Source organism: Saccopteryx bilineata, chromosome 6 (assembly GCF_036850765.1).
Source record: "Saccopteryx bilineata isolate mSacBil1 chromosome 6, mSacBil1_pri_phased_curated, whole genome shotgun sequence".
Taxonomy (NCBI): domain Eukaryota; kingdom Metazoa; phylum Chordata; class Mammalia; order Chiroptera; family Emballonuridae; genus Saccopteryx; species Saccopteryx bilineata.
Genome location: NC_089495.1, coordinates 206,085,711 through 206,110,347, shown reverse-complemented (window position 1 = coordinate 206,110,347; position 24,637 = coordinate 206,085,711). Strand labels below are relative to the sequence as shown.

The window sequence follows — 24,637 nt, the reverse complement described above, 5'->3', positions numbered from 1 at the left end:
CATGGGCAGAGTTATCCGGGCCCTAACTGGGAGTCAGAAATGGAAGCAGAGCTCTACGACATTGGGAATAGCATGCTACCTTTAATCACCATGTCTCTCTCTCTTTTATTTTATTTTTTTATATTTTTCCATAGTGAGAAGGGAGGGGGCAGTCAGACAGACTCCCGCATGCGCCTGACTGGGATCCACCCGGCATGCCCACCAGGAGGCGACGCTCTGCCCATCTGGACCATTGCTCCGTTGCAACTGGAACCATTCTAGTGCCCGAGGCGGAGGCCATGGTGCCATCCTCAGCACCCAGGCCAACTTTGCTCCAATGGAGCCTTGGCTGTGGGAGGGGAAGAAAAAACAGAGAGAGAGGAGAGGGGGAGGGGTGGAGAAGCAGATGGGCACTTCTCCTGTGTGCCCTGGCCATGAATTGAACCCGGGACTTCCACACGCCGGGCCAATGCTCTACCGCTGAGCCAACCAGGCAGGGCCTAGTCACCATGTCTCTATAGGCTCCACTTGGTTGACAGTTTCTCAGACTTTCCTTGGGTTTTTTTGTTTGTTTGTTTGTTTGTGAGCATGAGAGCTCAGGTATTTTGAGAAAAAAAAATGTCTCTCAATTGGGATCTGTCATGTGTTCATCTCGTGGTTGGACTAGGGTTATGGGTTTGGGGAGGAAGACAACAGGGATCAAGTGCCATTCCCATCACATCCTGTCAAGGGTTCATACTACCGACATGATTGGACGGTTGCTGTTGACCTTGCTCACCTGCCTGGGCTACTCAGGCTTGTCAGGTTTCTCCCTGTACAGTGGCTCCGCCCCCCACCCCAGCTCCCTTTCACACTGTACTCTCTGGAAGACGCTACGCTCAGCCCACACTTAAAAAACTGGGGCGCTATAGTCCTTCTTGAGGATGGAGTGTCTACATATTTACATTTTTTTTAATTAAGTGAGAGACGGGGAGGCAGGGAGGCAGAGAGACAGGCTCCTGCACATGCACCAACCGGGATCTACCTGGCAAGCCCCTTACAGGGCGATGCTCTGCCCATCTGGGGCAGCTGCTCTGTTGCTCAGCAACCAAGCTATTTCAGCACCTGAAGTAAGGCCATGGAGGCATCCTCAGCACCCAGGACCAGCTTGCTCAAACCATTTGAGCCATGGCAGCAGGAGGGGAAGAGAGGAAGAGGAAGAGAGAGAGAGAGAGAGAGAGAGGAGAGAGAGAGAGAGAGAGAGTGAGAAGGGGAGGAGGAGGGGTGGAGAAGAAGATAATTGCTTCTCCTGTGTGCCCTGACTGGGAATTGAACCCGAGAGTCTCACATGCCAGGCTGACGCTCCACTGCTGAGCCAACCAGGCAGGGCCCAAGTAGGAATTCCATGTGAGAGATAAATCTTTTCTCCCCATTTTTAAAGTTTATTTATTACACTTTAGGTTACAATCCAATATTCCTGTATTTATTTTGTTGATCAAATTTTTCTAGGTTTGGCCATTGAGAGTTCTTTCAGTTGGCCCCTGTGTCTTCTGATAAACCCCTACCTCTGTGTGTGCGTGCGTGCGTGTGTGTGTGTGTGTGTGTGTGGAGTGTTTTCTTTTGTTTATTTAATTAAGCACTTCCTTCCTTTCTGGCACTACAGGATGCCCAGGCTCATCTTGTCTATTTTCTGCCCCAGTCCTAGAATCAGCCCCATTTCCCCTGGTTCCTTTTCCTGGAGGATGGTGTTAGAGACCAAGATCTGGGTGCTAGGTGTGCTCATTGTTACGCAGCATTGTTTCTAGGACCTCCTGGCTGACAGAGGAGAGAAATCTATGCTTCCCTATAAATACATCTATTTGGAATCATCTGCATCTACATTAAGCTAAGCCTGAGTTCATCCCGGTAGCTCCAATTCTCATCCATCACCACATTCTAGCCTCCTCCTCAGGGGTCATTTTTTTTTTTTTTTATCACAGCAACGTTGCCTAGTAACATAGTGGACATATGTTTATCTGTTTCCAAGGAAACAGCACCAGACAGTTAACTCAAGGTATAATTTCCATGCAAAAGATGAAAAGATTTTAACGCCTTACTCTCACCAACCAGTGGCTACCCCCTGCTCTGGCGGTAAAGAACTCACGCTCTGCCCCTGCCTGGTGGCCTGGTGGATAGAGCATCAACCCAGTGAGCCAAGGTCACAGGTCCCATCCCCAGTCAGGGCACAAACAAGAAGCAATCGATGAGTGCCCGACTAAATGGAACAACTAAGTGGAACAAAGAGTTGATGCTTTTCTCTCTCTCTCCCTCCCCCCCCCTTTCTTCTCTCCCTCTCTCAAATCAGTAGAAAAATTTAAAAAGAACCAACCCTTTGGCCTACAAGGTTCTGCAGCGATCTGGCCCTGCTGACCGTCCAGACTTTTCTCTTTCGTTTCTGAGGCCTCCATGGCAACCACTCTGGTCTCTTCTAAGCCTCACAGTCACCACGCTCCTTTCTCTCCGAGGGCCTTGGCCCACGCCACTCCCGCTGCTGGGGGACTCTCCTCCTGGCCCTCTCTACCTGGCTGCCTCCTGTCCATCCTTCCGATTTCCGCTCGACCCTCGCATCCGCTGGGGATTCAAGCGCTCCGGGTGGACCCAGCCAGGTCTGCAGGTGGCTGCAGGCTTGCCCCGCCTACACGCCTCTGCTCTGCAGCACTCGCGACGGCGCAGTCTTCTCCCCCTTCCTTTCCCTCTTCTCCCCCTGGAATACAAGCTTCCTGAGGGGAGGGAGGAAGCCCACCCAGTTCACCCGTCTGTAATGCCTACTCATTTTCTCTTTGTGGAAGCTCCCCTTGGGTTCTTCCGTTCTTCTCCCCCAGTTCAGAAAGCATCCTTACCACCATTCCTTTAAAGCAGGGGTCCCCAAACTACGACCCTCGGGCCACATGCGGCCCCCTGAGGCCATTTATCCGTCCCCCACCGCACTTCCAGAAGGGGCACCTCTTTCATTGGTGGTCAGTGAGAGGAGCATAGTTCCCATTGAAATACTGGTCAGTTTGTTGATTTAAATTTACTTGTTCTTTATTTTAAATGTTATATTTGTTCCCGTTTTGTTTTTTTACTTTAAAATAAGATATGTGCAGTGTGCATAGGGATTTGTTCATAGTTTTTTTTATAGTCCGGCCCTCCAATGGTCTGAGGGACAGTGAACTGGCCCCCTGTGTAAAAAGTTTGGGGACCCCTGCTTTAAAGTCTTTATCAGGTGAGTTACTTATCTCCACTGCAGGAAGGATTTTTTTTTTTAACTTGCTCTTTCATTTACAGCATATCCCTGTGTTTCTCCCTCTGCTGGACTCTCTGTGCTGTCTCCAGACGGCCAATGAAAACCACCACCTCTCCCAGTACAGACAGGAGTGGGCTTGTGGAAGAAATGGACTGTCATTATTTGGCCCTGCCTCAGCCCTTTCTTGGCTGTCTCTTAAACCTCCGTACTTGTCCAAGCAGCCTGTTATGTGCTCAATAGTTCCCAGGAGTTGAGGATGTACCTCGCGAGACCTGTGAGCATCGCAAAGGGGAGGATCTCAGTACCTAGATACAGGCTCAGTGGAAGCCAGATCCTCAGGTACCAGCTTTTAAAAGTATGCAAAGGTAGCCTGACTAGGGGCGGTGGCGCAGTGGATAGAGCGTCGGACTGGGATGCAGAGGACCCAGGTTCGAAACCCCGAGGTTGCCAGCTTGAGCACGGGCTCATCTGGTTTGAGCAAAGCTCACCAGCTTGGACCCAAGGTCGCTGGCTCAAACAAGGGGTCACTCGGTCTGCTGAAGGCCCGTGGTCAAGGCACATATGAGAAAGCAGTCAATGAACAACCAAGGTGTCGCAACGCGCAATGAAAAACTAATGATTGATGCTTCTCATCTCTCTCCGTTCCTGTCTGTCTGTCCCTATCCCTCTCTCTGACTCTCTCTCTCTCTCTCTCCGTCTCTGTAAAAAAAAAAAAAAAGTATGCAAAGGTAAACAGCAGCAAAAAGAAAAAAGAATGAGAAAAAACCACCACCAGTGAAGACAGCTTAAGGGACTCAAACAGCCTCAGATTTGAATCATAGGGCTCTCACAAGGAGAAGAGAAAGAGAAAGGGGCAGAAATATTATCTGGAAAAAGACAATGGCTGAAAAGTTCCCTAACCTGGGGAAAGAAACAGACATCCAGATCCAGGAAGCCCAGAGAGTTCCGAATAAGAGGAACTCAACAAGACCCACACCAAGACACATTCTAATTAAAATGTCAAAAATTAAAGCTAAGGAGAGAATGTTTAAAAGCAGCAAGAAAAACAACTTGTTATGGACAAGGGAACTCCCCACCCCATCAGACTATAAGCAGATCTTTCAGCAGAAACTTCACAGGACAGAAGAGATGGCATGATCTATTCAAAGTGCTGAAACAACAAAATTTCCAACTAAGAATACTCTATCCAGCAAAGTTACTCAGAAGTAAAGGAGAGATAAAGAATCTTCCAGAATGGGAAAAGCTAAACGTGTTCATCACCATGAAATCGGCCTTACAGGAAATGTTAAAGGAACTTCTTTAAGCTAAAAAGAAAGGTTGCTAGTTAGTAACAAGAATATATATTAAAGAATAGATCTCACTGGAAAGGCAAATCTATAGTATAAGTGGTGATTGAATCAATTATAAAGCTAGTATGAAGGTTAGAAGACAAAAGTAGTGAAACTAACTATGATTACAATCATTATTTAAGGGAGACACAAGATGAAAAAGATGTAAAATGTGACATCAAAAACAAAATGTGTGCGGGAGAAATAATGGTGAACTTTATACAATGAGATCAAACTTAAGTTGTTCTCAACTCATAACAGACTGTTACAGATATAAGGTGTTTTCTGTAAGCCTCGTGGTAACTACAAAGCAAAACCCATCATATAGACACAAAAGATAATCAGAAAGAAATAAAAGCATAGAACTGAAGAGAGTCATTAAACCACAAAGGGGAAAAGCAAAAGAAGAAGAAAGGAACAGAGAGGAGCTACAAACCAGCCAGAAAACTATTTACAAAATGGCAATAAGCATGTGCCTATCAACAATTGTTTTAAATGTAAATGGACTAGATCTTCCAATCAAAAGACTGAGTGCCTGGATAGATGAAAAAAAAAAAAAAAGTCCCACCTACATGCTGCCTACAAGAATGCTCACTTTAGATGTAGGAACACACACACACTGAAAGTGAAGGAATGGAAAAAAATATTCCCTACGAGTGGAAACCGAAAGAAAGCTGGGATAGCCATACTTCTACCAGGTAAAACAGACCTTAAAACAAAGACTGCAATAAGAGATGAAGAAGGGCATTCCATAATGATAAAGGGGCCAAGCTGACAAGAACATATAACATGTAAACATGAATGCACCCAACACAGGAGCACCTAAATATAAAAATATCAACAGACCTTAAGGTCTGTAAATATTAAGGGAGGGAGAAACAGATAGAGGACTTTAATACCTCATTTCCATCAGTGAATAGATAATCTAGACAGAAAATCAATAAGGAAACATTGGCCTTAAATGGCACCTTGGACTAGATGGACTTAACAGATATTTATAGAACACTCTATAAAAATAATACACATTTGGCCTGGCCTGTTGGCTCAGTGGTAGAGCATTGGTTCAACATGTGGATGGCCCAGGTTCGATTCCTGGTCAGGGCACATAGGAGAAGCACCCATCAGCTTCTCCACCCTTCCCCCTCTTGCTTCTCTCTCTCTCTCTCTCTCTCTTCCCCTCCTGTAGCCATGGCTCTGTTGGAGAGAGTTGGCCCCAGGTGCAGAGGATGGCTCCATGGCTTCCACCTCAGGTGCTAAGAAGACCTCGGTTGCTGAGCAACAGAGCAACACCCCAGATGGACAGAACATTGCCTGGTAGGGGCTTGCTGAGTAGATCCCAGTCAGGGGGCGTGTGGGAGTCGGTCTCTCTGCCTCCCCTCCTCTCACTGAATAATAATAATAATAATAATAATATACATGCTTCTCAAGTGCACATGAATCATTTTCCAAGTTAGATCATTCATTAGGCCACAACACAAGTCTTAACAAATTTAAGAGGACTGAAATCACATTAAGCATCTTTTCTGAACACAGTGGGATGAAAGCTAGAAATTAGTTACACAAAGGAAACTAGAAAATTTGCAAATATACGGGGATTAAACAATATGCTTCTGAACAGCCACTGGGTCAAAGAAGAAATCAAACCGATGAAAACTGATGGAGATTAAACACCATGCTGCTGAACAATCAATCAAAGAAGAAATCAAAGGAGAAATGGAAAAACACCTTGAGACAAATGAAATGAAATGGAAATATAAGACACCAACATGTGTGGGATGCTGCAAAAGGAGTTCTCAGAGGGAAGCTTGGAGCAATATACCTACGTCAAGAAACAAGAAAAGTCTGAAGTAAACAGCCTAACTTTACCCCTCAAGGAATTAGAAAGAGAAGAAAAAAAGGAGCCTAAAGTTAGTAGAAGAAATAAAAGATTAGAGCAGATATAAATGAAATAGAGGCTAAAAAGATAGTAGAAGAGATCAATAAAACTAAGAGCCAAAGTAGGTTTACAGCTGCATGTATGAGAAATAATACAATAGCTAATAAATAATAGAAGAATAAACTCCTGTGTTTTGCGTACGCACAACTGTAAACCTACTTTTGCCTCACCCTGGATACTGTTATCTGCAAATAGGGACAGTTTCACTTCTTCCTGTCCAGTTTGGATGCTTTTCATTGCCTCGTTGCTCTGGCTAGGACTTCCAAGACCACATTGAATAAAAGGGGTGAGAGTGGGCTTGTCTTGTTCCTGATCTTGGAGGAAGTGCTTTCTGCTTTTCGGTGCTGCCTGTGATATTAGTTCTGGGCTTGTCATAAAGGGCCTTTATTATGTTGAGGTACCTTCGCTCTATACCCACTTTGTTGAGAGTTTTTGTGATTAATGGATGGTGAATTCTGTCAATTATTATAATTAGTATTATTATCATTATTGCATCTGTTGATGTGCAACACATTGGACAGGGCACCTCCTCTGCTTATCGTTCCAGATGGCCGACCTCCGCTAACCCTGTCAAAGAGGCCGGGGGCCTGCATTGTCATGACTCCATCAGCAGGGGCAACAACTGAGGCCACAGAGGCAAGAGGACTTAACTGAGGTCACGCTGGTGGCCAACGAGTCTTCTCAGGAACCCTTTATCTTTAGACCAAACTTCTCTTTGGACTTGGCCTGGGCGCCCAAAGGGGGAGTGTCTCTTTAACTTGTGTGCTCTGGATACCTCGCTTGTTTCACCTTAATCTGCGCCCTGATAAAAGACAGAAACAGAGTAAAAGTCACCCCTATTCACCCCCTGTCTCCCACATCCAGCGCGCTGGGCTCCAGGGAACCAGGAAAGCACATCGCTTGGGGGCTGTGCACCCCACTGTCCCACTGAGAAAGAAGAGCAGGAGAAAAGGTGGTAGTGGTGGTGTTGTTTGGGGGGGGGGGTCCCTTAAAGGCTTTCTTCCAGCCTTCAGGTGGCGCCCTTGTGCCACGGAGCCGCATGCGTCTGCGAGGACTGTCCGGACCTAGGGACCTGGGTCCCACCTGGGGGCCGCGTGCGTTGCGCGCGAGAGGGCAGGCTTGGGGCTGGAAGGCAGCGTCTGAGCGTGGCGCAGTCCGGGGTCCCCAGCGGTACAGACAGGCAAGCGGCGGGGGAGGGTCTCCTTCGGCACCCCCTCCCCACGCCCCGCCCCTGCGCCCGGGCAACTAGCGCTCGAAGCTTCAGTTCCCTTGACCTGCAGATAAACCCGAAGAAGGGGAAGGATGGAGCCGTGTGCCCCCATCCTTAGCTCAGTCCGTTCCCCGCCCCCCCGGGCCTCCCCATCCTAACTCTCCGGGCGCCCTCGCCGGCCGCGGGCGGAGCTCGCTCCCTGCGCTCGGCTGTCCCCGGCTCCCGCCCCTTCCCTTGTCCCTCCTCCCAGGAGCCCCCAGCGGCCGCGGCCGCCGCCGTGCAGCCCCGCGCGGCGCGAGCAGGTACGTGCGCCTCGGCAGCGGCTCCGCGCCGGGCCGGGAAGGGGGCGGGATCCGGGGAGGGCGAGGCGGCGGCGGCCGGGCCCGATCCCTCCCGGGCTGCGCCGCAGCGGTGACAGCGGCGGGCCGGCGCCGGCTGCAGGGAGGCGGGTGGGCGCCGGGAAGGACGCGCCCTCCCCTCGCCCTCCCGCTGGCCGCCCGCGTGGGGAGCAGGGAGGGAGGCCCGGCACAGGTACGCACGCGGAGGGAGGGCTGCGGGGGCGGCGGGAGGCTGAGGCCCGCGGCGGGGAGGGCGGCGACCGGGAGCGAGCCTGACCTCGCGGCCCGGCCGAAGGGCATGCGGCCAGGGGACCCGGGCGCACGCCGGCTCTCGCGGAGCCTGGCCTCCTTGGACCGCCTGGCCACCCTGCTGCCGGCGCCTCCCGGCCCGGCCCGGCCGTGTTTGTGGTCAAGGGCAGGAGCAGGGGGTGTGAGCTGCGGGCAGTTGGGCGCGCGGGAGCGGCGGGCAGCCGGGTGTTGGCGCTTCCTGCGCGGAACTTTGGGTACAGCAGCGTGGACCTGCGTGTGCGTATGTGCGCGCCCCAAGGCTTTGTGTACAACTCGTGCGTGTATCTGTCGATTGGGTTTTGTGAAGCTTCACCCGTGCCTGCTGTGCATCTGTCTTTCCGCGTGTTAGTGGGGGCGGGTGCATGGGGTGCTGGGCCCCGGGTGGGTTGTAGTGGGTCTGGCTTAGATCTTAGCAGTCCTGGGGGTAGTTAGCTCTGTGTGTGAGTGAGTGTGGGGTGTGTGTGTGTGTGTGTGTGTGTATGTGTGTGTGTGTGTGTGTGTAACCAGCTCTGTTCCTCTGGGTGTGTGTACCAATGTGGCCTGCGAATCTGTGGGTCACACCGCGTGTCTTCCCACGTCTGTGGGTGCTCTGAGTGGAGATGGCCCCTGGGGTGTGAGTGGAGAACTGGGGTGTGCCTTTCGGGTCCTGTTGGACAGCAGGTGAAATTGGAGTGGCACCTGTCCAGTTGTGGGGTGTGAGCAGCGTACCCCAGCATCTTGGTCAGTTTGCTTCTCCGGACGTGTCCTTGCCTGTAGGTACCTGTGACCCCGTGCGTGACAGACACACAGTAACTCTGGGTACGAGGAAGTCTCCTTTTCCTATGCCCTCCTCCTAACTCCCCATCCTAAGGAAAAAGTTTTGGGCTCCTGCTGGTGAGAGGTCCGCTACCAGAATGCGGGTGCCCTGGGTTTCCTCTGGGATGCAGAGCCATCGGCGGCGAGCCGGGCTCGGAGGGTGGCACCTGGGACACTGCCGGAACTGGGGTTCTCTGGAGAGGGCTGAAAATCCTGGGGGTGGGCGCATCTGGACACCCCCTGGGCAGGAGCTGTCCCTGCCAGTCCCTGTGTGGCCAGGCCCTCAGGAAAATGCTTTCGGTGCCAAGAGAAGAGAACCCGAATGACATACATCTCCTCTTTGGTTTACCGGGAGCGTGGGCCCAGCCTGGCCTGGAGTCAGCCTCCCTCACCCCTGACGTGGGAGGGATTGTCTGCCTGTCTCACAGTGGCTGTTAAACAGCAACAGCGGGACCTAGTCTAGAACGAGGGCTGGAAGAGGCCCGGAGGGAGGCTGGAGCGATGCCCGTGGTGCAGGAGCGGGCGGGCTCGCAGGTTTGTAGGTGAGGGCGGTTCCTAGGGAACCTATGTTGACCTTCCGGTGCCCACGTGCACACTGAGGGATCCTGGCCATGTGTTCTCCAACGGAGATAGTGAGTCCTGATCTCAGGTCTGGGGTGTGTGTGGGGGTCTCTGAGATACTCCTGAGGGAAGTGCCCATGACAGGGCCCGACAAGGAGTGTAGGTAGGCGTTCAGCACACAGTTGTTAAATTGGGACCCGGGAAAGAGGGATATGGCCATGGGAATGGGTTGTAAGTGGACACAGGCTTTGTAGTCAGATGAAAGGCCCCGTGTGTGCTCAGAGACGCCCAGTGCAAGTCCGCGTTGGGAAAAAGATCAGAAAGATCGAAAAGTGTGCCTGCCTTCCTGCACGGAGGCTCTGAGAGCGTCATTCATCCATTCCATTCATTTTTCACTGGTTAATTTACTCATATTCTCTCTCTCCCTAACACACACAGACAGACAGACAGACAGACAGACACACACACACACACCCTGCTTGGAACCACAATGCACTGGAAAATAAACTCAGGCATGGGAGAGAGTGCAGAGAAACACCTCAGAATCGTGTGTGTGTGTGAGTTAGACACACCAGAGCGTGTGAGCCGCTCTGTACGGGGGTCTCTGTGACAGTGTGGGGACTGGGGTCTTTGTGCCTAGGGCCCCGGGTATATGGACTGCTGGGACATCTTGTGTACAAGGACCAAAGTAGCTCTGCTGTGGGACCAGGGACTTTACGTTCCAGGTGGGGAAGGGGGCTGAGGTGGGACCTGTGGGGGACAGCACTGGGTCTGCCATGGGGGGGGACTCCATTGTCAACGCCAGCTGAGTGTTGTGAGGGAATGGGGACCCCAGGGGTGGGGGGCAGGGTTCCTCCATTGTATAAGAGAAGCCAGGAATCCAAAGCTTAAAATGTAAAACTTTTTTGCTTTTTATATGTTGGCAAATGCTTCACTAAAAACAAATGGACAAACCAGAAACAAACAACCCCCACCTCCAAAACTTCTGGGAGCCAAAGGGGGCCCCTGGGCTGTATATACACTGGTGTCCTTGGGCAGGGATGCACGTGGCTACCTGCCTGCCTGCCGCCTCTCTGTCTTTGCACGTGTGTGTTCAGGTGTTGGGGGGGTACCTCCTGTTTGAGCAGAGGCCCCCCTTTCCCTGTCCCCTCCCCCCTCCCCTTCTGGGGTCCTCACCCCAGGACACCCCCTGCCTTCTCCTTACAGAAGGGTTTTAACTTCAGCGATGGCTCTCCAATATGCTCCTTCCTCTCCGTCCCCGTCCGGGCCTCCCCTGACCGCGTCAGATTTCTCCCCGCACCCCTGGCCTCCACTCACCCTCCTGTCTGTCCGTCCCCCACACAGCGTCCAGAGAGAGCTTTCTGAAACCGAGGCAGAGGTCAGCGCATCCTGCCCCGACACCTCAGCTCCCCGGCCCCTTGGCCTGGCTTCCCGAGTCCATGGAGGGCTGGTCCCAGCTGACCTCCAAGGAACCCCGTAGCCCCGTCCAGAATGCCCACATCCGCTCTTAACCGCTCGGGTGTCCCTACGCATCCTCTCAGATCTGGCTCAAATGCCACCAACTCCCGGAATCTTCCCTGGCTTTCTCCTCTTTGAGAGGAGACACAGTGGCCGTTCGCCACAGGCATTATTTTATGAAACCCTCACCTCAACCCTAGAAGGGAGGCATGTTGCTTATTCCCATTTAACAGATAAGAACACTGAGTGTGGGCCTTGGCCGGGTAGCTCAGTTGATTTTAGAGTGTCATCCCGACGTGCCAAGATTGCGGGTTAGATCCCGGTCAGGGAATGTACAAGAGACAAACCATGACGGCACGATTAAGTGGAACAAGTCTCTTTCTCTCTCTGTCTCTGCCCCTTCCTCTCTCAATAAAGAAAGAAAGAAAGAAAGAAAGAAAGAGTGGTCACCTCACTTGCCCAAGCTCAAGTAGTGAAGCTGAGATTTGAACCTGATATCCACTGTGTCAGAACTCCCTCCATCATAATAATAGCTCGTTGCTGATTCTTACTGAGCACTTACTGTTATGAGCGCTTTACAGGGATTATCTCAGTCTCTACACCAGCCCCGTTCAGTGGAGAGTGGCCTTAGCCCTGCCATTTAATAGATGGGGAAACCGAGGCCAGAGAGGAGAAGTGAACTGCCCAGAGCCACACCGCAGCCAGTGGGGGAGCAGGACCCTCGCAGCAAACGGCCCCGCGCTGCTGTCCCTGCCTCCGGCTACCTGGCAGGCTCCCCCAGGTGGGCGCTGGGCCTGACTCGCCCGCACATCACGCAGGGCCCAGGGTGCCGTCCTGCACCGGCAGGATCCTGGTGGGGGGGCTGCTACATTTGACTGACTTTCTGTTTTCCCTTCCAGCTGGCAAGGGGCCGAGGGATGAGCTGGGACCCTGCTTCCCAATGGCATCTCCCCCTGGCCTGGAACTGAAGACGCTCAGCCGCGCTTTCCAGACCCCAAGGAGACCGGCTCCTCTAGGCCTGGCGGCCCCACCCAGGGAGGGTGTGCAGAACGCCTGCTTCTCCTCGGAGGAGGAGCATGAGACCCCTTTCCAGAACCCGGGGGACCTCAGACTGGGCAGCTCCCCCAGCTCCCCCAGGGGTGTCCCCTCAAGGCCCCGGTCCCAGCGGGACGATCTGTCCCTGCGTTCCGAGGAGGGGCCAGGAGGCCTGGAGCCCGTGAGCCGCCCGGTGGATTACGGCTTCGTCTCCGCTCTGGTCTTCCTGGTGAGCGGGATCCTCCTGGTGGTGACCGCCTACGCCATCCCCCGCGAGGCCCGCGTCAACCCGGACTCGGTGACGGCGCGGGAGATGGAGCGGCTGGAGCTGTACTACGCCCGCCTGGGCGCCCACCTGGACAAGTGCATCATCGCCGGCCTGGGGCTGCTCACGGTGGGCGGCATGCTCCTGTCAGCGCTCCTGATGGTCTCCCTGTGCAGGGGCGAGCTCTACCGCCGGCGGGCCTCGGCCCCCGGCAGGGGCTTCAGGAAGACCTACGGCTCCATCAGCCTGCGGCTGAGACAGCTCAGTGGGGACGGGGGCCAGGGCCTGGTGGAGAACGAAGTTGTCCAGGCCTCAGAGACCGGCCACCCGCTCCAGGGGTCTTAGGTGAAGAGTCCGCTTGACCTGACCGCTTCCGCTCCAGGGCTACAGGCCCCCACCCCCACCCCCAAGGCCTTGGGTTCAGGCTGAGCTCCACACGGACGGACTGACGGACGGACGGACGGAGCCTTGGCTGGGGAAAGTGCCCTGGGTGCCGGAGGGGGTGCCGGGGGCCTGGCTCGGGCTCGGCGGTGGAGGGCCGTCGCCTGAGCCGTGTTGTAGCTTGAGGTTTTGCGTGAGGTTCTGCTCGGAGGGTGGCTTCTGCTGCTAAAAATACAGAAGTTTGGAACCTGCTGCCCAGGGAGGATACGATTTCTTGGCATTTCTGATGATTGAGAGCAAGCGGTTTGAGAGGCGGCCCGCCCTGTCCTCCGTGCCTCGGGGAATTCCGAGGTCTCTGTTGTCCTGACCTCAGCAACGACGTGTGGGTGTCGGGTGACTTGGCGGGGACCTTCTGTCCTTGACCATCTCAGGTGGGAGGTGGCTTCACCGTGTGGAAGAAGTCAGCACTGGGTCACCGGGGTGACCCTCCTCTCTCCGGACCTCAGGCCCCTTTACTGTGAAGCGAGGGTTGGAAATGACCCCTTGGGCCCCTGCAGTCCTGCCCTGGGAATGGGAGCCGGGCATTGGCCCGGGGCCGCTCGCTCAGGGGAGGATGGTGTTCAAGCAGGTGCTGACCATGCTCCACGCCCTTTTCTGGCCTGGCCTTGCTGGCCGGCCTGGTCACACAGCAGGCAGCTCGCACGCTCCGGCCAGAGTCCCCTAAGTCTCCCTGTGACGCCGGGTTAAATCCTAAGTGTGCTACAGCCTGGCTCTGGTTTGGGGATTGAATTTCCTGCAGTGACTAGATCTTAAGTGCACGGTTTCCCCCAACTCCCTGAACAAGAGGCGTCTTTTATGCAAGAAAGGATGCGGCCTTTGTTGTGTTTCTATGGACACGATGTGGGTGGGCCTGCATCGCCGCCCCCTCCCCCACAGTATGTCTTTTGGGCCTGACTTTATTCTGATAGCACAAAAAAAAACACCCTTTTTTCTTAAGTGCTGAGTTAGTCATCTCCCCGCTCTTCCCCCTTCGTCACAGTACAGCGCAGCCCCAAAATATTTGGGGAGAAACCAAGCACCTTCGGGGGGCCTGGAAACTCCGGCCACGTTGAGCCCAGTCTGTTCTGTTTCTCTCGCCCACTGTGCATCTCCAGGCTCCGGCCAGACTCTTCTTTAAACGACTGACGAGGAAGGGACGTGGGTTCTCCGTGGGCAAGGAGGTACAGGTGTGTGAGAGCGGCGGGAGGCACTGTCCAGTCTGGGCTGCCGGGGTGAAGAACCAAAGGGGTCATCTCACTGAGCCCCCTGACTCCGTGGGCGTGCGGGCGCTGGTTGCTCCCTCTCCACGGGGCCACGCGGGCCGTGAGTCCTGACCGTCTCTTGGGGGTGGCCCCTGGGGTCTTAGGCTAGAGCGGCCCTGATTAGCACTAGAACCGGAGCCTGCAGCCCGGTGAGTGGAACATCTGGGCAGTGTAACATCACAGCTTCTGCGGCAGATCAAATATCCGCCCCTGCTGGCAGGTTTTGCCAGGAGCCGAGTGCTGGGGAGGGGTGGGGCGGGGCGGGGAGGGGCGGGGTCGGAGAGGGCCAAGAGCTGTCCAGCTTGTCCTGCGAGGTGCTGCTCCCAGTGTGGAAGGGATGTGGGTTGAGAGGAACAAAGCTTCCAGACGGTGTAAGATGCATTCCCAAGTCAGGGTTTCCCCTGCCTGTGTCCTCCCCCCCCCCCTGGGGGGGGGTGCTGGCTCCCAGGCGAGGAACCAGGAGCCGGGAGCGGATGGCACAAGCAGCATGAACCGTTGTAGGTGAGCTACCAGAGAACTGAACGTCCCACGCGGTGAGCGTGGAGATCGTAAACACATCAACCCGAGCCACAGGGATTGCTGGGACGAATGGGGGGACTCCTTTGGAGACTTGAACCTGTGGCGTGGATGCAGCTGGGACCATCGGTTCAAATGCAGCGAACTGCATCGAGGGGCTCGCTCGTGTGGGGGATCAAATCCCAGGAGTCCCAGGTTTTCTCTAAGCCGGAGAGCTGCTCTGCGTCCTCATGCAAAAAAACCCGCCTTTAGAAAATGTGTGTAATGGATGGAGGCAGTCACTACTACCTTGTCAGCGGATTGAGAACACTTGAGGGATGCCAAAAAATGTTTCCCGTTTCAAGGCTGCAGCTTGAAGTCTCCCAGTCAGTGGGTGAGAAACAGGGTCCAGAAGGAGTCAGGGAGGAAGAAGGGTGCCGGGAACTTTCTTTGCAGGGGTTTTGGAGGGCGGGGTGAGGGGAGGGGAGTTGTGGAATGGTCCCTAGATATACGAGGGTCCCCAAATCTTGCTTTTTTTTTGTCCCCTGGTGTATTAGAACAGATGATCGATTTGGGAGTTGGGGAAACCCGGGTTTGAATCCAGACTATGCTATTTACTGGCTGTGTGACTTCAGGGAAGTTACTCGACCTCTCTGAGTGTGTCGCTGTCTGTGAAGCAGAAGAATGGGATCCCGGGCTCGGCGGGGTGGTGAGAGAGGAGATGGGGACCTGCTCGGAGTGAGGTCCGTGAGGTCCGGTCACAGAGGGCGCTCTCCCTCCCCACCTCCGTTGCAGATAACTGGGTTCAGCCTAAAACCTCACGGTCCACTCTCTGCCTCTGTTCTCTGGCGCCCCTCACCCGGCCCGTCAGAGGTCTTGGTCCTGTCTTTGGAGTCTGACCACCGCCCGCCCTCTGTCCCCCGGCTCTGCCTCCACTCCGCAGCCAGATGATGTTAAAAGGTTAATGGGTGCGGGTCACTCCTCTGCTCAGAACCGTCCGGTGGCTTCCTCACTCCGGGCAAAAGCAGACATTCCGCCCGGGGCCAGAGGAGGGTGTTCTGGCCCCTCGTCGCGTAAGCCCCTCCCCAAGGCCTTGAGTCAAAGGTTTATGTGTAATTTTTTTTGGTTTAAAAGGATGGCCACCTAAATTTCGTAAGTTTCAGGTCTGCCCTCTTGCTGTGGCTTGTAAAACCCTGAGCCGTGTGGCCCCTGGGCCTCCCTGACCTTATTTCCCACCCCTGGCCTCTTGGCGCCCCCCACGCCAGCCACACTCGTCCCCTTGCCCTCCTCTGTGAGGGCCCGGTGCCACTTCCTGGGGGAGAGCCACGGGCAGATGGCAGAGGATCCCTCGTCCCCAGTCCCCAGCCTTGTCAGGAGACTCCGAGTTCCAGCTAGTCTCGGGGGGTATCTGCTGGGTGTTGAGGAGCCTGTGAGCCACACCAGCCTGCTTCTTCCTCACTCAAGGTCCCTGAGTGCCCAGGCCTGGACCTTTGGGACCCCAGTATCCATTGTCACATCTGCTCACCCCAGGGGTCCTGTGCGTCTCCCAGCTGACAATGCCCACTGCCCGGGATTCCACCTTTACTGCTCTCTGCCTTAGAGTAAGCGTTACCTTCCCTGGGACTCTCTTTAAAATGCCCTCCTCCTTGCACGCACACACCAACACACGCATGCATGCACATACACACATGCAGGAGCACACACCTGTGCATGCATGCACACTCACCTGCATATACCTTGTGCATGCACGCGCACACACACACACACACACACACACCAGCACTCTCTCCTGTCTGACCTAGCTCAGAAGCCAAGGACAGAGACTCCTGCAGCAGCTCCACGCCGGGGCAACCTCTGGGTTATCGATCACATTTCTCTTTCTCCAGAAACCACAGGCTTTGCCGTTCCCAGGATGCTGACCTCTCAGCAACAGTGTGGGTCCTCCCCCCACTAAGCCGGCATCTCTGTATCCTTCCTGCTTCCCCACCTGGGTGCAAGGGGAGGCGTGTTCCACCTGAAATGCTGTGCGGTTCTGGGCTGGGAGCCAGGTGAACGAGGTCCGTCCTACAGGTCACCCCTTTCCTGTGGGCCTCCGGGCAAATCGTGCCACCTCTCTGACCCTCTGAAATAAAACTGGACACCTTCCCGCTCTGTCTTCTCCGGGGACCAAGGGAATCAGGAAACCCAAGCACAGGCTTTTCAAAGTTAAGCGCATGTTACCCCGCGTTTGGAGAGCTTTGGAGGGGCACGAGGAGGAGGTGGGGAGGGAGGCACTAAGAGAGGCTGCAGGGGGCGGATTTCTGTATGCGGGTTCTGTCTGGGAGGAAAGTGGGGTGTCAGTGGTATTGACAAAGTCAAGAGGATGCCCTCTGGCTCTTTTCTCTGGGAGAGAGTGGGTTCCCCTTGATGTCCCCGAGGAGGTAACTTGCAGCTAAGGGAAGGAGAAGCTTGCTGGGATCAAGCCGGCGGTTTGAGCAGTAGGGAGCCCCTGGTCCCTAGAGGTATGTTAGCATTTACTGGTCAGCCACTGGGTATCTTCAGGGACAGAGTGTAGAGGAGTCAGGTAGGATTTAGTCAAGAGGCTCCCCAAGCTTCCCGCCCCCCTCCTTTGAGAAAACCCAGTGCCCCCGTGGCCAGAGCCTGGCTGGAGACAGTCGCCGTCTCCTGGACATGCTGTCTCTTTGGCCCGGACACCCTCCTCTCCACGTCATTTTCCCACCTGGGTCGGGCTGTCCGTGAGCGAACGGGAGGGCCCGGGAGAGCCGAATGGCACAGAGGGCGGCAGGGTTGTCGCCTTCCTTCTCCTAGGAGGCTGGGCACTTCTGAGCTTTCTCCCTCCTCAGAGTGGCGGGGGGGGGGGTGCCCCTTCTGGGGGGGTCCACTGAGGCTCGACCGTCTGTCAGGTGCAAATACAAAGGCCCTGGCTCTGGGGTCTGCCTGGTGCGTGGTGGAGGCTTAATGCACCCGAGCCTCTGTTTCCTCGGCTGTAAAATGGGGGTGCTGATAACAGCGCCTTCCTCATAGTGCAGGTTGGGCAGTAAAAGGGAGGGCACCTGTGAAGCCCTCAGCACAGTGCCTGGCACTTCGTAGTCCCCGGGCGATGTCAGCCATTCACATCCGTTCGTCCTGTCATTGGCAACTAATCTGCAACCTTCCCTGGGCAAGGCACCGCAGGGCACACGGCCCTGCCCTCGAGTTGGTCACAGACCATATAGGGCAGGGGTCCCCAAACTTTTTACACAGGGGGCCAGTTCACTGTCCCTCAGACCGTTGGAGGGCCGGACTATAAAAAAAACTATGAACAAATCCCTATGCACACTGCACATATCTTATTTTAAAGTAAAAAAACAAAACGGGAACAAATACAATATTTAAAATAAAAAACAAGTAAATTTAAATCAAGAAACTGACCAGTATTTCAATGGGAACTATGGGCCTGCTTTTGGCTAATGAGATGGTCAATGTGCTCCTTTCATTGACCACCAATGAAAGAGGTGCCCCTTCCGGAAGTGCAGCGGGGGCCGGATAAATGGCCTCAGGGGGCCGCATGTGGCCCGCGGGCCGTAGTTTGGGGACCCCTGATATAGGGAGCCAGGACAGTGCCTGGTAGGCTGTGTGTGCATGCGCATGTGTGTGTGTGCGCGCGCGTGTGTGTGTTGGGGGGGGGACAGAGGCGGTAAAGGATTATCTGACCGAGTTGGGGTCAGAGGGGGCTTTCGTGGATGGGATGATATCTAACAGGAATCTTAAACGGTGAGGTGGTATCCAATGTGGGGGAGCAGAGAGCAGGGAAGGTATTCCTGGCAGAGGAAGGAACAGCATAAGCAGAGGCTCAGAGGCAAAACCAGCCCGGTGTGTGTTGGGGAGACACAGGCCGGGCAGGTTGCGTGCTGGCGTGTTGGGGCGGGGCATGCTGAAAGGCAGAGGCCTCATTGTGGGGGTCTGCACTGCACTATCTGTAGAATGGGGACGACCAGGCCTCAGCTCCTAGGGCTGTGATGAGGACTCGAGCTCACGCTGGTCCGTGCAGAGGCTCACTGTCAGCCATGAGATGCCTGCAGATGTGTGTGGCGGGAGGAGTCTCCTGATGCCAGGTGCATTGGTAGGGGTGACACAGGTGCACTGTAGGGGAGGCCAGTCCGTGGGACTGTGCTCTCCCACGGCAGCCAGAGGGCTGACCTCAACGTCCCCAGGAGTCCCGGTCTCGGCAGCCTGTCTCTTCTCAGCCTTCGAGCTGCCGAAGGTGAGGTGGCCGCTGCTGCTCTGCTGGGCCTGGGGGAAGGTGAGCGAGCGAACGGAAGGCTCCCTGGCAGGAAGGCTGCCCCAGGGTGGCAGGGGTGGCCGAGGGAGAGGGCGGCTGCCACCAACCTCTGCCCGGGTGGCGGGCCATCTGAGCCAATACTGACACAGGGTCCAGGGCCTTTAGAAGAGGCCATCCCTCTCCCTCTCCTTGGTCTTCTCTTCCTCCAGTCTCTCCCCATCCTTCCCGTTTTGACCCCTCTCTCTGCATCCACACCTCCTTTCACTGAAGGCACAGGTGAGCCGTTGTGATTGCTGGCTCACCGACAGCCATCTGACTCTCTTCCTGAGCGTCCTCGCCACTCCCCATAAAAAACTGGTGGCAGGGGACCCCGGTGCAAACGCCTGTAGGTGACATTCACGAATGAAGCAGGTGGCTGTGGACAGCAGGGGCGGGACCAACGGGCACGGCTGGCTGTTGCCCTGTGATGGATGGGCTTGGGGCTGCCAGAGCTCCTCACTTTTTTTTTTAAAGTAGCTGAACATCTGGACCTTTGTGTGGGTAAAAGGCTGGAGAAAGGGATTATCCCACTGCCCGAGAATTGTGACAAGACAAAACTGAGGAGGACGGAGTGTCCGGTGAGATGCTACCTGCTGGGCCCAGACGTCCACTCCCCGCCCCGCCCTGCCCTGCCCGTGGCTGACAGACCCTCTCGGGGAGGGGGGCCCCTCTGGAAGTGGACTGGCCTCTACCTCCCAGCTGGAGGCCTGCTGCCCGCCCCGCCCTGTCCGTGGCTGACTGACCCTCTCAGGGAGGGGGCCCCTCCGGAAGTGGACTGGCCTCTACCTCCCAGCTGGAGGCCTGCTGCCCGGCACGGCCTGCCGACCACTGGAGTACCGCTGCTCATTCGAGAGCCTTCACTCGTTCATCCGACAGAGATATTTGAGGGCCAGATCTGTGCTGGTTTTGGAGGTATGGCAGCAAATAGATGAAAAACACCAGGATATTATTCTCGGGAGGGCTTGAAAGGTATCTTCCAGGGCTCAGGGGCGGCCGTGAATGTGAGATGAGGTCCCCTTCTGACCTGGACTTTCTGATGGGTGGGCCCCCAGGAACAGTGGTGCCAGCCTGCAGGGACGGTGCTGTTGACGATAGGGGAGGCGCAGGGCTGCCCTGCACCCCGTCCCAGTGATGTGAGGTCCTGGGGGGCAGGTGGAGGGCCTGTGTCCCCGGGCCCCCGGTGCGGGTGCAGGGAGGGGAGAGGAGGTGGGAGCTGTGGGGTCGCCCAGCTGACTACCTCAGGAGGCAGCACAGGGACCCTGGGCCTCCGGTGGACAGGACAGAGACCCCGACTACCCTCACTTCTCTCTCAGAGTCTAAGACAAACCTCTACCCATTCCCCAAGTTATGTAGGTTGTCTGCTGGAGACGCCGGCATCAGAAAAGGAAAAAGAAAAACCCCACCAACCAACCAAACAAAAAACCCCCGGAACACAACTGCAGTATGAGTGGGAATAAGAACACCCCCTCCCCATCATCACTGCCAGCGAAGAGAGCTTCCCTTTCTCCCTCCCCTCCCCCCCCACCCCAATGGAGCAAGGCGCTCAGGAGCTCAGGGGGGGATCTCAGAACAGGAGGTAAGGAAGTTCTAAATGGGACCGGGTCTGAAAATCAAAATGACCCGTAGGTTACTGGTTGGGCCCTAGCCGCTGAGATGTGAAGAGGGCGTTTGACAGAGGTCAGGTGGACAAAAAGACAAGACTTCTTGTTTCTACATTTCAGTAAACCCGTCACACAACACATGTGAGCTCATCACGTTTTTAAACGAGATATTGTGTCCTCGCTGCGCCGGGCACCGTTTTAATTCTCTCCACCCGCGGGCTTGCTTACACCTCACGGCCACCTTGCAGAGTGGACGTGGTCGCGCCTGCCATTTCGCACACAGGCAGCTGAGGGACAGGCAGGCGGAGTGCCTGTACTCAGCGGAGTCCAGACTGAGATGTAACCATGTACCGTCGTGCGTCCTGTGGAATTCAGTCACGTGCAGGCCAGTCAGACCGCGTCTGTGAACAGGTCTGGCCGTGGTCCACCCTGTGAGGCCCGTGGAAAGCTCTGTGGGTGAGCGGAGCGGTGGGGGGAGGAGCAGGTGGGGCGGCACTAACCTTGGTCGCCGCCCCCCCCCCCGGGGGGGGCCCACTTACAATCATGGGACCTCACAGGTGGGTGGGATCTTGGCGACAGTCAGGCCCACCCTTGTTCCGATTTTACAGATGGGGACAGTCAAAGAGGGGACAAGGTCGCCACGGCTCAGGGTCCCTACGCATCCCTCTCCACAGGCTGCTGGCTTGAGTTTGTGTCCTGGGAACCAAGAAGTCTACAGGATGAAACTCTGCCCCCTGTGGTTCTAATCTGGAGGGGGGAGGACACATAGGGCCTGATCCCCTTCTCTTAGGGACGCCTGTCTGTCCCAGGCTTGGGGCCGTCCCGGAACAAGGAGCAGCAGACAGGGACTTCATCTGGCCTAAAGGCTGCACTAGGCGCTGCAGGAAGGTGGGCGCTGGCCAGGGTGCTGAACCCGTGTGGTGCCTTCCTCTCCAAGCTCGACCAGCTGAGGGGACAGAGGGAGGAGAGAAGGGAAGGGGACTCTTGTACTCATTGTCGTAGCTCGAAGACCAACCTGCTTTGGGAAGTTTTTAGTGGGAAAGCCTTGGAGCTAGGAACTCTGTGGTCTGCATGGCCATGGGAAGCTCACTGAAGTGCTCTGGGCCTGCTTCTTCAGCTGTTCAGCGGGGAGAGTGACTTCCGTCCTACTCAGGAGGCAGAGCATCCTTTTGTGACCGAGCCAGGTGACAGAGCCCTGCACAGAGCCCAAGTCCATCTCTGGGGCCCAGGGACGCCGCTCAGGACCTCACCCTCAGAGGGACTTTGTGGTCCTGCGTCCTCTGCTGTGTGATGGGTTCTGTGCTGGGCGGTCTCGTTCCCCTAACCTGTGTGCCCTGGGTGTGGAGGCTGTATCTGAAAGTGCTCACAGACATACACTTCACAGATGGGACTGAGTTAGATCATCCAGGGCAACATCCTTGTCTCATACAACTCCTGACTTGGTTCACCAGCTTCAGGGATGGGCTTTGCTCAGGGACGCACGATCCTCACCTGTGCAAGGTACAGCAGTTCTACAGAAAGAGCACTGGCTTTGGAACCACGCTGACCCTGGGTGGTTCTACCACCCCTAGAGGGCAGCTCCAGCACCTCAACCAACGCTGCTAACTGTCTGTCAGGGGTGGCGAAGACGCTTCTCCAGACTGGGAAAAGCGGAGCACAGAGCACCAGGTAAACGGCCGTTCCCAGCTCTGCAGGGCAGCCCACGGTTCCCTTCCTCTTGTCTGCGAGCCCCCACACTATCTACCCACGTGGCCTCAGCAATCATAGCTGGTAGCCACTGAGCTCCAACTATCTATTTCCTTATAAGACACTATCTGGCCGGACCCTGCAACAGCCCTGAAGGTAGGGGTGATGCCCACTTTGCAAATAAGGCCACACACCAGCAAAGGCAGGGCTGGGAGCCGCACCCACGCCTGCCTGACGCCGAGACCCCCGCTCGGCTTTGAGCATATTACTGGGCCTTTCCAAAGTCGCTTCTTCTGGTCTAGGAAATGAGGATGGTCCCTCATTATGGTGGTACCTCATTTAAGACATAAGTATGCTATTGCTATTGCACAAGGGTATATGCATTATTTAAAAGCATGAAACACATTTGAGTGACTCACAGAGGTCAAGGGAGCGAGCGGATTCAAGGAGTAAAAGTAGAAAAACTAAAAATGAGGGGGTTCTTGCATGCACCAATCACAGAGTGCTGTGAACCAAGACTGCCTCAGACTCTGCACCTGACACCTCTCCCGGTGAAGGAAAGATGTAGCTTGTGTCCACCAGAGCGCTTAAGCCTGACTGCGCACAGCACGAGCCGCCTGGGGGGCTTGTTGATATGCAGGCTCTCACCTAGCAAGTCCGGTGTGTCCTGAGATTTTACATTCCTAACAAGTTCCCGTGGACTGCTGCTGCTGCTGGTTTGAACAGCAAGAATGTAGGAAGTCCTCCCTTCTGTTCTTGGGAATCCTCAAATTTGCCTAATTTGAATCATATGAGGGAATAAAAAAAATAAAAGGATTTAACAGCCCTTCCCTGAGACCTGGATCCGGCTGAGCCCAGGATGAACGGCGTCCTCTGACCAGCAGCACAGGAGACTGTTGGCTCATGGGAGCTGGGGAAGCGTGGCCGCAGGGGACAGACGGACACAGGAGCCCAGCTCACTGGACCCCTGTCCCAGGGTGCCTTCCTGAATGGGGGGGGGGGAGGGAACAGAGACGTTCTCCCAGGCTCTCTTGCAGCTATGGTTAGGGGGCGATGGAGGTTCTATCGGATGCATTCCATTGAGCCTTGAATTTGAACTCCGCTGAGTGTGGGGGGTCAAGGTGGCAGTGGCATGGTGTTCACTTTCTGTTCAGATCTGGCTGCTGCCGTGTGGCTCTGGAGTTTCCTGATCCCCAGATCACGACAATGACAATGCAATCCTGCTGACAGCAAAACTTTGTTCATAAAAGCTAAAGTCACTTCTGTTGACTGCAGCGGAACCCCGGGACTGAGTCTTTAGCAGGGGCCCCTCCCTTGGATGCCCCGTCACGGTCACTCTCACACACGTGCCCTTGACCGTGCGTGGCTCGTATGGAACAGGCCCTGTCACGTGGTCATCCAGTCTCCTGTCAGACTGCACCGCCAGCCCCAGCAGAGACTGGGCCTTTCGCCTGGTGCCTCGTATCCAGTCCTGCCACGAGTGGGAGGTTCAAAACCTCGTTATCCCTGCTGCCCTGTGCATCCTCGGGTCTGTCCTTAGTCACCCAGGCTTCCCGCCCCCCACGGCCCACCGTCCTTGCTGCCTGCCACTCCTGCCTCTGGGCCCACGACCCGGGTCAGATTCCAGGCCGAGCACAGCTGGAGGGACTCAGGGGTGCCTTGAGGTATCCCAAGGACAAGGACTGGGGCCGTGCCGCCTGCCTCGCATCTCTCCTACGGTACAGAAAGCCGGCAGCGGCCCACAAGCACGCGCTTTACGATCGAGAGCTGAGCGCGCGCGCGTGGCGACCCTTCCTCTCCTGGGCGGAGGGACCTGTCTTTTTGGAACCACACCACAGCCGACGACGAGGTGGCGGAGAATCTGTCCCGCGGATTCCGATGTCCCTTCTGTGAAGAGGGGCCTGGATCGGTACTGGGACATCACCGTGACAGGAAACTGACAGGACACAGGAGGCCGCGCGGGGCACACTGCCCGTTCTCTATCTCGGTGTCGGCGAGTGCCGACCGTCCGCACGGGAGCATCACGTTTCTGTTGGGGGCATAATACATCCTTGGAGTCGGGGGCCTCAGGAGACCCAGGGTTTCATAAAAATGATGTCCTGATACATGCTACAGCACGGACAAACCTTAAAAACGGTGGTGAAAAAGCCAGATGCAAAAACATGATTCCACTTCCGAGAGGTGCCCAGAACTGGCAGGTCTTTAGGGACAGAACGTGGACTGGCGGTTGGCTGGGCTGGAGGGGGAACGGAGCGACCGTGAAGTCCGGCGTTTCTTTCTGGGCTGGTAAGGAGTTCAGGAAGTAGATACAGCGGTGGATGCACAGCACTGGATACACTAAAGACCACTTACAGGCACACTTCTAACAGAGCGTACTTGATAGGTATGTGAACTATATTTCAATAGTTATTTTAAAAAAGAAAGGGGACTACACTG

General features: G+C 55.4%; 1 protein-coding gene across 2 annotated transcripts; it reads left to right on the top strand.

The window, feature by feature from the left end:
• The first annotated feature begins 7,809 nt into the window (after positions 1–7,809).
• Positions 7,810–13,722, top strand: TMEM74B (transmembrane protein 74B). 2 transcript variants are annotated; one of them, XM_066235316.1, is made up of 2 exons: positions 7,810–7,999; positions 12,037–13,722. In XM_066235316.1, the coding sequence occupies exon 2, from the start codon at positions 12,078–12,080 to the stop codon at positions 12,780–12,782; it is 705 nt and encodes a 234-aa protein (XP_066091413.1). In that variant the 5' UTR covers positions 7,810–7,999; positions 12,037–12,077; the 3' UTR covers positions 12,783–13,722. The 2 variants fall into 2 exon arrangements, with proteins under 2 accessions (XP_066091413.1, XP_066091412.1); XM_066235315.1 differs by lacking the exon at positions 7,810–7,999 and adding an exon at positions 8,099–8,228.
• Positions 13,723–24,637: the final 10,915 nt, after the last annotated feature.